Source organism: Merops nubicus, unplaced genomic scaffold (assembly GCF_000691845.1).
Source record: "Merops nubicus isolate BGI_N331 unplaced genomic scaffold, ASM69184v1 scaffold20186, whole genome shotgun sequence".
Lineage (NCBI taxonomy): Eukaryota > Metazoa > Chordata > Aves > Coraciiformes > Meropidae > Merops > Merops nubicus.
Window position 1 is genome coordinate 3,621 of NW_008617189.1, and position 12,787 is coordinate 16,407.

Sequence of the window (12,787 nt, forward strand, 5' to 3'; positions counted from 1 at the left end):
CTGCTTCCCTCCTGAAGTGCTGCCCAGGGATGTCAGGCAGTTCTGTGGTGTACTTGAGCATCCCCCTCCTAGGTGGGTCAGTTCTCCCACTGCCTGGCTGGAGGTCTTTAAAAGGATCAGTGAGTGTTTGTGCTGGTGTTGAGTGTGCTGCTGGCAGAGCTCGTTAAGGCTAATGAACCCAGAGTGCTGCTTTTTCTCTTGATTAGGCAGGAGGTGAGCAGGGGATGGAGAGCTGTAGGGTGCTGCTTGTCCAGAGCAGGTGACCCTGATCTGCTGGGACCCAGTTGGGGATGGGAGTGGGGGGAGATGGGTGGGGGTTAGGTGCCCATCTGCTCGGGGGAGGGCTGATCCTCCTCAGAGCAGGCAGAAAAAACCCTTTGCTTTTGAGCTGCCTGATGCTGAGAGCAAGGCTGCCCTGGGTCTGGGGCTCCGGGGTGCATTGGCTGTGTGAGAGCAACGTTGGAGCTGCTGGGATGGAGGCAGGCAGCTTGTGGGGTCTCGTGAAGGTGCCGTGCCTTGCCCAGGAGCCTCTCTGGGCGAGCCCGGCCATGCCATGCTGAGAGAGCAGGGACCTGCCCTGGCAGCTTCTCCAGCAGATCTCCCCAGGGGAGCCCAGTCCCTCTTGAGCTGCTTGACACTGTACCTCAGCTCTCCACAACATCTCGTGTAGCTAATGAGTGCTTGGAAGCATGTTCTTTTATTTGCCAGCCCTTTCCAGCAACAGATAATTGCAGTGCTGGCACGGCGTAGCCCAGCCTGCACGTCTGGCTCCTAATCCTCTGCCTTTCAACTACACAGCCATGATCAGACAGAGGGCCGTGGTGGTGCTTTGCAAGCCTTCCTCTGGAAAAGCCTGGGCTGGGTGTTGGATGGCTGGGCTGTGTTTCTGTGCACAGCTCCTGAGCCCTGTGGATAATGCTGGGACCTCGGAAAGGGGAGCTGATGGTTCCTGTCCTTGGTGCTTTGCTGCCCTTCAGCTGGGGGATGCTGAGAGGCAGCAGTGCCAATGGGCACCCCAAAGGGATTGCCCAGCTCCTGTCCTGCACAGGATTTACCTGTTTGAAGACAAACCTGTTGTTTCATGAGGCTGGCTGGCAGTTGTCTTTTCTTCTTTTCCTCCCCCTTGGAATTTTCCTTGGGTTTGTCCAGCTGAGCTCCCAGTAGAGCTGTGGCACCTGGCAGTGGCTTTGCCTATGTGCATGTCAGAGGGTCCTGGGCCTTCGTGGTGCAACTCTGAGCATCTCAAAGTGGTGGAAGGAGGTGTCTATCCTCAGCCAGTGTGCTCTGCTTGTGTGCCAGGGAGAGGAGAAGGTTTGGCTTTATGCTCCATGGTGCACAATAATCCTGCTTCTCGTGCAGAGCTCCTGCTTTCTCACCCTCCAAAAAAGTTCCTGGCCTGAGCAGGAGCAGTGCTGAGAGCTCCTGCCTCTCACGGGGGTGTGACCAGGAGCCTGGCTGGGAGCGACGTGCGGGTCGGCATCCTGCCCGTGTGTCCCTGGGAGCCCCTTTCCTGCCCGCCCGGACACACAGAGTGACAATGGGATGGTCCCAGGTCACCGTGTGTGCTGCCAGCACAGGTCCCTCCTCCTGCCGTGCCCAGGGCTGCCCCTGCTGTCACACGAGGGCAAATGCTGGTGGCCTAGTTACGGGGAACAAAAGGCCTTTAAAAAAGGAGGGTTTGGTTTTTTAGATCCTTTGGAGGAAGGGCAGGTACGAGGTCTCTCTTTTCTCTGGAGCCTCCTGAGAGGCAAATGGGTATTGTGTATTGTGGTGGATCCTGTGACCTGGGACACGGGGCTGGATCTCGCGGAGCGTTGTCAGGGCAGTCGTGGTCTGGCTCAGCTTTCCCACTGAAGCTGCAAGTCCTCCACTGCCCCTCGAGGCTTGCCCATCGGAGCAGGCTGCAGGAATTTCACAGGGTGTTCCCCAGCCAAACCTGCCTGCTCAGTGCCAGGGTTTGGGCAGGAGCACACATGGGTCTGGCTGTGGCTGGGGTGACATGCTGGTGTGCCGGGGCTGCAGGGATGCTCCTTGCCCAGGCTGGAGAAGGTGAGCCTCAGGGATGGAGCAGCTGGGAAGGAGGCAGGGATCATCCTGGCTGACACTCCAAACCAAGGCAGCTGGTGCGGGGGGGTTACCCCAGGGTGGGGGGGCTGTCCCGGGAGCAGGCACGGAGCTCCTCACACCTGGCTACAGCTCTGCTTTCCCTCCTGCAGGATATTCGTGCTGGGCATTGGCTTTTTCACCCTGTGCTTCCTGATGACGTCGCTGGGCGGGCAGTTCTCAGCCAAGCGCCTGGGGGACTCGCCCTTCACCATCCGCACCGAAGGTAACGGGGCTCCGTGCCCACCCCCTGTGCCCGGGGTCCAGCCGAGCTGCCCAGCACCAGGGCTGCTGGGGAGGGGGTCTTTGGATGCCTCCCTTTCCACCGAGGCGTATCCAGGCACGGGGGGGATGCTGAACTTTGCTCGACCTGCTAGGGGGTGGATGCTGAGCCTTGCTCGCAGCATGGGATGGGAAACCACCAGCAACTGGGGCTGGCAGGATTAGACCTTCAATTGCTGGCAGTGGTGCAGGTTGCATGACCTGCACCCCATCTGGTGGGGTGAGGGTTTGGCTTGGGGGCCTGGAGGGCTCTGTGGTTTTGGGCAGTTTTGGTCTGCAGGTTGTGGGAATTGCTCCCGAGGGATGGGAAAATAAAAGCCTTTGTGGTTTTGTGGAAGTACTGAAATGTAGAAGAGAATATTTTGGGTTTTAGCAAGTTGTGCTTTCTGTTATGTTTTTTAAACCACCTTTTGGGCAAGATGTGCAGTAGCTCAGGAGACAGCTTCCACAGTGGGAGGGTCGTGTCCTGCCCTTGCTCTGGGAGGAGGCTGCTGCACTGAACTGAGCTTCTCTCTGACTTTTCCTCTGTGGTCCCATCCTGGAACAGCACAATGGAATTGCACAGAGGGAGATGTCCAGCTTGAGCTCTGGTGAGCAGGGTGAGATAGGCTTGGTCAGGCCACTGTGGTCTTCTACTCTCTACCAAAGGCATGAGGGTAACTGAGCTCGCCAGCCCCAGCTGGAATGTGATTTTGGGGCATTCAATCCTTTCCTTGCAGTGCTGGAAGAAGCACTAGTTGCTTTCCTACAGAAGGAGAGGACTGAAGTGGTGGTTTCCAGAAGTCAGGTGGTGCTTGTAAACTGCTTAGTTGACTTCCAGAGAGATTAATGTGCAGCCTGAGGTTTTGCTTTCTCCCCTGTGAATGGAGCACACGGTGGCTGGCGTTTCTTCCCTGTGCTCCCCTAATTGTTCCCATCACCAGCTCCATTAAGTCCCTTCTCCAAGGGACGGGTGCTTGCCTGGCTGACCTCACCCTGAGTCAGAGCAGGTTGCAGGATTGGTGCCTTTTGGCATTTTCTGCATGTTTTACTGTGGTTGGGGAGCCTGCCCCTGCAAGGAGGGTGGGTGCTATGTTAATGTCCCTGTCCCCGTGCCAAGCACAGCTCTCAGGATGGCTGGTGAGTGAAGGCTATGGGGCATTTCTTCCTTTTTGGGATGAGAAGCAGCATGAGAAGAGAGTGGGCAGAAGCCCCTGACCGCCACCTTCTCCAGACTTGGCTTTTAAGGAGAGGGGTCCTGAAAAGATTCCTGAGTTTGGGTTAAAAGGTGTCACTTGTTCCAGCTGCCCTCAGTCCTGGGGAAGCCCCAGTGCCCCCAGGGAGCTTGCAGGACAGTGGAAGAAAGGCAAAGAGGGACTGGTGAACTGTGGGACCAGCCTGAGCTGTGAGGTGGCCCGGGGCATGCTGCAAACAGCAGCAAGGGCTTGCAGAAGTCCCAGGTCCCATACCAGAGGACTTTAAAGTTGTGGTGAAATGATGACAGGCAGATAATTATTCATCTTTTTTATCCCCTTTCTGGATGCCTTGGAGTGGAGTAGCTTTCCCCATCCTTGCTCTTGTCATCATTTTGTCCCAGATCTTGAGTATGGGAATCGGTGGACTCACAATGCCTCTTGTTTAATGGGCACAATGTCATAGAATCCCTGTGGTTGGAGAGGACCTCCAGCATCATCAAGTCCAACGTTCCTCCCAACATTTTCCTAACCACTAGACCACAGCCTCAAGTGCTGTATCTACTCGTTTTTGGAACCCCTCCAGGGATGGTGACTCCACCACCTCCCTGGGCGGCCCGTTCCAGTGCCTGAGCACTCTCTCAGGGAAGAAATTCTTCCTAATTTCCAACCTAAACCTTCCCGTGTCAGCACAGTCCTGGGCTGGATCGAGAGAAACCTCCTTTGTGAGTCTCTCACACCTCTGAGTCCTCCACAGTTGCTGCTTTGGGTGGCCAAATCAAGGTGTGTCAGTGGGTTCACCTTCCTGCCTGTGGGCCCCTGGCTCTGGGAGGGCTGTGCTGCCAGCTTGCCTTGCCTGCTGCTTTGCTCCAAGTGTCTGGATGCTGCTTCTGGTAATGGCTGGCTGGTCTCAGATAAAGAAGAAAAAAGATTTATGACCGAGGTCGTGTAATTTCTCAAGCTTTAGGTCTCTTAGGTCCATAACTGCCTAAGGCAGGTCCTGCATTGTTAGAAAGCTCAGAAGTTCAGTGGAAAATAATTTCTTTTTCCTTTATTGGATGGATTTGCCAAGCAAGGTAATGCTTCCTGCGCTGCTGTGTTTCTTTTTGGGAAGACAGGGTTTGTTCACGGTCTCCCACATCATTCTGAAGCATGAAGCATCCTCTCTCTGGAGGAAGGATGCTGGTTTGGAAGAGGGTTACGTTCTTTGTCCCCATGACTTGGCAGGCAAAACCTGAGAGGTGTTTTCTAGCTCTGTAAGACCAGGTTCAGGCTGTTTGGGCTCAGCTTTTCCTGTGATGCTGGCACACAGGGACTGGCCAACCCACCCAGTGGTGTAGCTGCTCTCAGCAGGGCTCCCTACGCTCAGCTACAGGGGCTGAGAAACCCTGAGAGCAGAGTGGGACCAAGACCTCAGGGCACTACAAGGCTGGAGCTGGATACCGGCCAGCTAATGTCACCTTTGAAAGGTTGTAGCTGTCGGGGGAGGTTCTGATGGGTGGAAAAACAGCTATCACACCCATGGAAAAAGGCAGGAGGGATGAGGCATGCTGGGCAACCGCACTGGTGCCACTGGGAAATGGGGAGTCGAAGCCTCCAGGAAGCTGCTGAGGTGGGGAAAAGTCCTCATCCTGGGAGACCTGTAGAACACATCTGGCTGATTTGGGGTTGTGGGCAGCTTGGGATGACCCCCCAGGCCTGCTCTGCTTGGAGCAGGAGATTGGGGAAGAGAGTCTAGAGGTCCATCTGGCTGGGGCGATGCAGAGCTCACAGGGAGGGGTGCTGAATGCATGTCAGAGTCGATGCAGGGGGATGGGAACAGAAATCAGAAATGGGAACACTTCTTATTTGTGCTGTGGAGTCTCAACTGGTCTGTTTGAACAGCAAAGTGACATTTGATTCACACGAGTTGTGGATCCCAAGGATACTCAAGAAGTGGTGCTGGTTATTACCACCGCTGTGAAGTGCACGGTGCCGGTCTGGTTAGCTCTGGATGTGGGACTGGAGGATTCCCACTCTAGTGGTGGGACTGGAGGAGGATTCCCACCACCCTGGACAGGCTCAAGGCTGTTTGCTTTGGAGGAGTTATCAGGTGAGTGGCCTCAGGTCTGCCATACATGGAAGCCTGGTTTTGAGCATCTCCTGGGACTGGGCTCCTGGTGCGAGACCCTCTGAGGTGGGTGGTGGTTCTGCCTGGGGAAGGAGCCTGGTCCCTGCTGCTGCTCTCCTCTCCTCATGGGCTCATCAAAACGTTGGCTTTAATGGGCTGGTTTGAGCACTAGTCATTAATTTGATTAATTTTGGATTGCAGGCTGGCAGCATCCTCTCCCCATACTTGCTGGGGGTGGGCTGCTTGACCACCACAGCTGCTGCATGTAGTGGGGCACGTTTGTGGCTAGTGAGGATCAGCTCCTGGGGTGGATCCTGGGTTCCGTGGCTGCTTGCTCAGGTCCTCGTTGCCACGAGTCCTGCCAGGCTCAGCAGCAGTGCTCTGCAGGGGGAGCTGCCCGTGTGCCTGGCACCTGCAGGGCTGGGGTGGCTGCAAGGAGCCAGGAGGGGTCAAACCCAGCACCTGAGCACGTAAAAATCCTTTGCATCAGAGAAATCCTGTTGGGTTGTGGACAGAGCTCATGGTTAATAGTCCAGTCTAGGCTGGGGCTGTTCTTTTTTCTCCCTGGGTGTCTTGAGCAGCCCAGCACTGAACTCAGATACTGCAGCCCAAGGGAAAGCTTATGAAAATAGACTTGCCCAAAGCTTCCTTGGCTTCTGAACTGTGGAGCAGCCGATCAAAACCAAAATGAAGATAGATGTGAGGCAGGAGCATGAAAAGAAGAAATGGGTAATGTCACAGTCCAAAAGTTAATCCCATTTTTAATTTTAATTTTATATGTGAATCCCCTTTTTGGAGGCTCTCTCCAAAGGCCAAGTTTCCTGGTGTGTGCCAGAAATCATTTCTCAGATGGATTCTCTGCTTGGTGATTTGATGCAGCAGAGGCTTTGCATCTTAACAATAAATAAAAAAACCTTCTGAAATTCAAGTTATTTTATCCTAATCCGCTGCTGTCAAGTAAACACTGACAAAGGTTCCTTTGTTTTGAAATAGCCACCGAGAGAATTTGTTCAACAAACAAAGATCTAGATAAAAAAAGAGAACAGACAGGTCTATAAATTCTAAATGCAGGGGATGCCTTGGGAAGGCTCTAGACACGAGAGATGGAGTTTTCTGTGCCCTCTTCTCCTGTATAGAACTCAAAATGTTTTGTGTTAAAATTTTCTTTTAGTTTTGCTTTACTGCCATAGTCAAGCTGTGTTGGGGCAAGGGGCTGATGCTGAAAAAGCACCAAAATCTGTAGTTGTGGTGTTTGTGGTGTGGCTGGGGAGGGATTTGGCAGCGGTGCCCCTGCCCGTGGCTGTGCCCTGGTCTGGTTTTGGTGGTGATGTGCGTCCCGCTGGTGGAGCGTGTGGCTGCAGAGGATTAGTGGGGGAAAATAGGTTATTAAGTGTTAAAACTTGATTAGACGTGGCTGGAATCTTGCCTGCAACTGCTGTAGCTAGTTTAAAAAATGGAAAGACTTCAGGTTTCTCCTACAGCTGATTCCAGCGTGGTAGGGTGCAAGGTGCTGGAGGAATTTGCCACAAGCCCAGGGGTTGTGTAGGACAGGTCCTGGTGGTCTGAGGTGTAGGCTGTGGATGGATGTGAGAGGGCTCTGATTTAATTTCAGCTGACCTTGGTGGTATTTTGATACCAGTGGCTTGAGGGGTTCCTGTGGATATCTTGGTTCCTGGGGTCTGGATGCTGCAGCAGCAGTTCTCCTGCTGAGGTCCTTGAATCTTGATGCCTTTGGGAAGTGGTAGCTCCAGTGCTCAGCAAACCACATGATTGCTGTTCTTGTAATTGTCTTTTCAACTCTTTTTTTTTTTTTTTTTGGAGTTTTTCCTGCCTGGATTGATGCCCAGCTTGAGAGCTCAACACCTGCCTTTTGCCACCCCAAAACAAGCTCCAAGCAACATCTCCAGCTGGTTTCCTGGTGGTGACCACAACTGGGCTCCTATGTTGTGTTTCCTCCACCCCTTTGGAGATGGGATCAGTGGGGACAGGGTGCCAAATCCAGCACCCCTCCTGTGCTGCAGCCACCAGAGTGCTCTGCCTCTCCCACGGCTGTCACTTGCTCCAGTTCCTGGAGTCTCACCTGCTTAAAGCAATTTCTTCCCTCACTGAACACGGGGGAGAGAGGGAGATTGTTCAGGGCTCTGCAGCACAGCTGAATGCTTTGGTGTTTGTGCCTTCTGTTTCTCTCCAGAGCAAGGGACAGTGGAGGGGGACAGAGGGGTGGGAGCTGTGCTGCAGATGATGATGGTGAAGGTTGCTGGGGGTTCTGTAGGGCATTGTCACCTCTCTGGAGTTGTAGTACCGTGACGCGACGGGATCTCCTGTTGTTTCAATCCCTTCAATTACTCCCCAAGGAGCAGAGCAGAAAGGGCAAATAGAAATGTGAGACCCTACATGATCTCCTCAGAGGGGTCCTTTGCTCCTGCTCCTGTCTCTGCTGATTTTCCTTCTGCTCCAGCAGCAGCCCAGCTGGGTTAGCACAGCCAGGGACCGTCACCGTTTGTTCTCATAGCAGATGCAGAAAGGTCAAGCTTGGATTTGCTAATGATCAGAGTGAGCTCGAATAACTGTTGTCCTGCCTCAATGTGAATGGTACTAGGAGAGGAGAAGGAGGAGGTCTGTGTGCATGATCCTGACCCTCTGTGTGCAGCTCATTGTGAGGGAGGACAGCAGAGGAGGGGATGGCTCGATTCTGCTCTGCCTGCGAGGTCCTGGCTGCACCGAGATGCTGCTTGGCCTGGAGGAGCTTTAAAGCAGAACACAGATGTGCTCACCCTCATATCCCAGTTCCCCCTCCCTTGGGAAAGGTAACGTCTGGACCCATTTGCAATCTTGGGTCGCTGCCATTGTGACAGATCCCAATCTGCTCCTCAGTTAGTACTCAGCAGAGCAAGTGGTTCTTCTGACAGGAGCTCAAGCTGGGCAGAATACCTGGAAGTTGTTTTGTAGCTTTGACAAGCCCTTTTCTTACCCCACCTCCCTGGGGAGAGCACCCGTGACTGAGGACTGGGGCTGCTGCCTCCCCAGGGTGTGATGCACAGACATGTGGTTCCAGGGATGCTCGTGGCCCCTTTGCATTCAAAGAGTCACATGAGATGTAAATTTATCTCTCTGCCTTTAATGCACAGTGAAGGCAACAGGAGAATCAGTGGCAAAGACGAAACGAAACAAGGGTGACAGCATGGGCAGGGTGAGGGAGGGAGCTGGTCACATTCTGCTGTGCAAACTCAGCACTAATTAGTCCCAGTCTCTTCCTGAGTGAGTTCTAACCCTCTCCTGGGCTGCTTGTGTTCTGTTTGGATGCTGTCTGCTGAGCAGCTCGGGATAAGTGTCTGAAGCAGCTTGTCAGGATCCGCAAGCAGTGGCCATGCTGCTTGTCCAGGCAGAGAGATGAGGCTGTTTCAGGAGCTGAATCCAGAATTTCTTATGCAGAACCCTCTCGAGGGCAGCGGGAGGTTCCTCTCACTGGTCCCCTTCCCGCAGTGCCTGTGGGGCCATCAGCTGGAAGCTTTTCCCAGTCCCTGTGGAGAGGGTGTGGGCAGGCGGGTGCGTGTCACCTCCCTGGGACACCCACATCCTGCATGTCCCCAGTGCAGAATTTTTCTGCTGCTGCATCAAGAGCTGGATTAGAGTCTCCTAGAGCCTGTGGGCCGGGGGGGGCGGGGGTTGCCAGCCAGGGGAGACCCACGGGGAGGAGTGTGCTGTGCAGCTCTGCAGAGCCTGCGGCTCGTTGCCAGCCTCCCTGTGTCCCATCCAAAGCCACTCCAAGCAGCCTCGGGGGCTGGAGCAGCCAGCTGATGCTGCAAGGAGTTGCCTGGTCGGTGCCAAGCCAAGCTGGCTGGTTCTGGGAGCACCTCCTTGGTGAGGAGCTGTGCTAGGGAAGATGGGATTTTGCTTTTTTCCTCCCTTGGAAAAGTGCTGGGGCGGTGGGACCAGCTCTTCAGCTGGCTCAGGGGTGCTGTGCTCCCACAGCTCCCACTGTTTGGGACTGTTCTCTTGCTTCCTTGTTAGCCAACCATCAGGGGGCTAACAGAGACCCCAAAGCAAGGCTGAGCCCATGCAGGGTGGAGGCTTTCTTCCTCAAACATTGCCTGCCCCCAACCCTTGCCAGATGCTCCATTGCTCCAGGGTTTTTTTTTTATGCAGCAGCAGCAATAATGAGTTCTTCTGCTCTTGCTGTTGAGTTTGGGGAGACTGCTTTAATTACGGGATAAAGTGGTGCCCTGTGCTGAGGAATGGCTGTTGGTGATGGTGCTGGGTGCTGCTGGGAGTGACTGTGGGTGTCGGCTGCCCCCCTGCACCCCATGCAGCACCCCAGGATGCAAGTGCTGCTGGCCCCACCATGCCACAGCAAGAGGCAACACAGGGGTGTCCTTAATCTGCTTTTTTTTTTTTTTTTAGCAGATCGTTGCTTTGCCCCAGTAGAGAAAGTGGGGGTTGATTAAAAGCACGTGTCCTTTCCCATGCCTGGCTCTTCTGGTGCCCCCACGGGCCATCCCACTTGGATCCCAGAGTCCTGCATCCCCAGTTGGGTTGGGCAACATGCACCAAGCTCCCATCTCCAACCCACACTTGGAAAGGGAGTTTGAAATGGAAGTGTAAAACTTTATTGCTCTCATGAAACTGCTGTTGCAGGCAGGGAAGTGAGAGCTGTTAAAATAAGGAAAATAACCTGTGGGGGCTCCGTGTGACACCAGAGGCTACTGCCCACTTCTGTGGGGATGTGCTGGAGGGGGGATAAAATGCAGACTGGTGCTTTGCAGGGCACAGAGGGCTAAGAGGAAGATCCAGGGCTGCTGTAGTAGCAGTTCAGGTTTAATCCACACTGGGGACACGTCTCTTACTGAAGAAGTGCCCTGTTGATACCATCGCTGCTCAGAATTGGATGCCTGCAGGCTTAGAAAGGGGGGGAAAAAAAATACTGCCAGCAGACTTGCTGGAAGATGGAGGTGGGAAAGGAGGAGTGTTGGGCTGGAGGGGCAGAGGTGAAGATCTTGGTGCAGTGATGTGTGCTGGGAGGGAGGAGCAGCAGCCCGCTGGCCCCAGCACTCGCTTAGCTCCCTAAGCAGCGACTCCCAGGGAATGATTAAGCCAATTAATTGATTTTCTATAGCTCATAAGGAAGTCAAATGGCATTTCCATCAACGTGCGATGAGCAAACACCCCACCATGGCCAGGAGGGATGTTAATGGCTTGTTATGCTTTTATTACCCCTTTTCACTCCTAAATCAAAATTCATCCCGAGCCCAGGAGGCAGCAGGTACTTTAGGAAATAAAAGTATCACAGTGGGAACCATAGCAGCCTCTGTAAAAGCTGTGCTTTCCCACTGATTTATTTGTTTCTCTGGCCTGAGAGAGCAGGGCTCAGCTCAGCTGAGGCAGAGATTCGCCAAGGCTTGTCCCCTGGCTCTGCAATGACCCCCAGCTCCTCGCCCTGTGTTGCTGAAAGGGTCTGGCTGGGGCATTCAACAGAGGCTGATGGGTTTGGAGGAAGGAGATGATTTATTCACCCCTGGAAACCAAGTGGCAGGATGCCCAGCACTGTTGGGCCAATATTTTTGGCTGAAGGAGAAATGGTAATCATTTTTGAAATGTTAAATTAGTGAGTTCTGCTTTTTCTGAAAGCAAACGTTTTGGGGCAGCTGTAAATAAGGCTGAGGGCTGGAGTGTTGTTATGTGTGGAGCCAGAGGAGTGCTGGTGGTACCCAGCCTCCCAAAGCCTTCCTCTGGTTGGCCTCGGGGGGTGCAAATACTGGGTCAAATCCTTCCTCTGCCTGAGGGCTTTGGGCTGATTTCCTGAATTCCCTGGGGCATTGGCTCCTGGAAATACAATTTTCCCTGGATCAGCCACAGGGGCTGTTAGGAGAAGAATTAGTTGAGTTAAATGGTGCTGCCCTTGGACGGATGCCTGCCTTGTAAAGACCAAGAACTCAAGTGAGGGTTGGTGGCGGAGGTGGGTCTGTAGAGCTGCTCTGGGGCTGTCCCTGTGCCTCTGGGCTTGGCTACTGGCAACTGCCCTTGAGCCAGCCCTGTGCTACAGCATTTGTGTTTCAGGAAGCAATTTAAAATCAATGTTAATCTTGTCGTTTCAAAGCCTTGCGTGCGGCTTGAGGTGTTTGGAGTGCTGCAGAACAGCTTAAAATGCAATTTAAAACAGTGCTGGCTGGCAACAGAGGAGCAACTAAAAATACCCTGCTGGTACTTTTTGAGAAAAATAGAAAAGGGGGATGAGAAGGGTGAAAAAGATGGGGTTAAAAAATAATAAAAATAATAAAGCTGAACTGCAGCTTGTGCTGGGGTTGGGCATATTCACCTCCCCTTCCCCAGTGACCTGCCTCCCCCAGCCCATCTCTTGGGACTGATGGGGAAAGGAGAAGACAACCCAGCTCATGTAGCTGGCAGAGTGATGGCATGTGCCAGGACTCGTGGAGCCATCCCAGTGTCTGACAGAGAATATCAGGTCTCTGGGGTGTGTTTTGGGGGGTGAGGGGTAATAAAAGCTGGGGGGAGCAGCCCTGTGCTCTCCCTTGTGGAGAGGAAACACTCCTGTCTGTGACTGTGTCTGCACTGCTCAGCTCCCTGCCTTTTCTTATTTGTATGGCACTAGGGGGTGAACTTGTGTTAGGGTGGAGATGGGGAACTGCAGTCTGCTCTTACAGGCAGTTCCTTCCAGGTGGGTGGGCAGGGGGGGCTGGTTGGGGTAGAGAAGTGGCAGGAGCCCCTTCTGCAGGCTCGGCTCAGGGTCTCACAGCAAAAGTCTCGCGGCCACGTGGCTGCACTGAAGGGGTCAGCGAGACCCCAGACCCAGTGGGGTTGGTATGTGGGCACCGGGCTGGCACCCTGCTCTATGCTGAGTGCAGCAGCAGCCTGGAGGAGGAGTTGTAGGACCTCGGGTGGAAGCTGAGGTGTGCTCAGATCCTCTCTGTACGTGTCTTTCTAATAACCACCTCCATGAAACCTAGTGCAGCATCAGGGGGCTGGAACCCCTCTGCTGGGAGGGCAGGTTGAGAGAGTTGGGGTTGTTCAGCCTGGAGGAGGCTCCAGGGAGACCTTCTGGTGGCCTTTCAGTACTTAAAGGAAGCCTATAAGAAAGACAAGGACAATCATTTTAGCAGGTCTT

At 53.9% G+C, this 12,787-nt stretch overlaps 1 protein-coding gene across 1 annotated transcript in view; it reads left to right on the forward strand.

Moving 5' to 3' along the window:
* Positions 1 to 2,216: 2,216 nt before the first annotated feature.
* Positions 2,217 to 12,787, forward strand: part of MGAT5B (mannosyl (alpha-1,6-)-glycoprotein beta-1,6-N-acetyl-glucosaminyltransferase, isozyme B) — a gene marked incomplete at both ends in the record, with an annotated part of 58,943 nt that continues 48,372 nt past the window's right edge. Inside the window, one exon of the mRNA XM_008943071.1 lies at positions 2,217 to 2,329. Within this exon, the coding sequence (XP_008941319.1) occupies positions 2,217 to 2,329 (113 nt within the window). The remainder of the gene's footprint in view (positions 2,330 to 12,787) is intronic.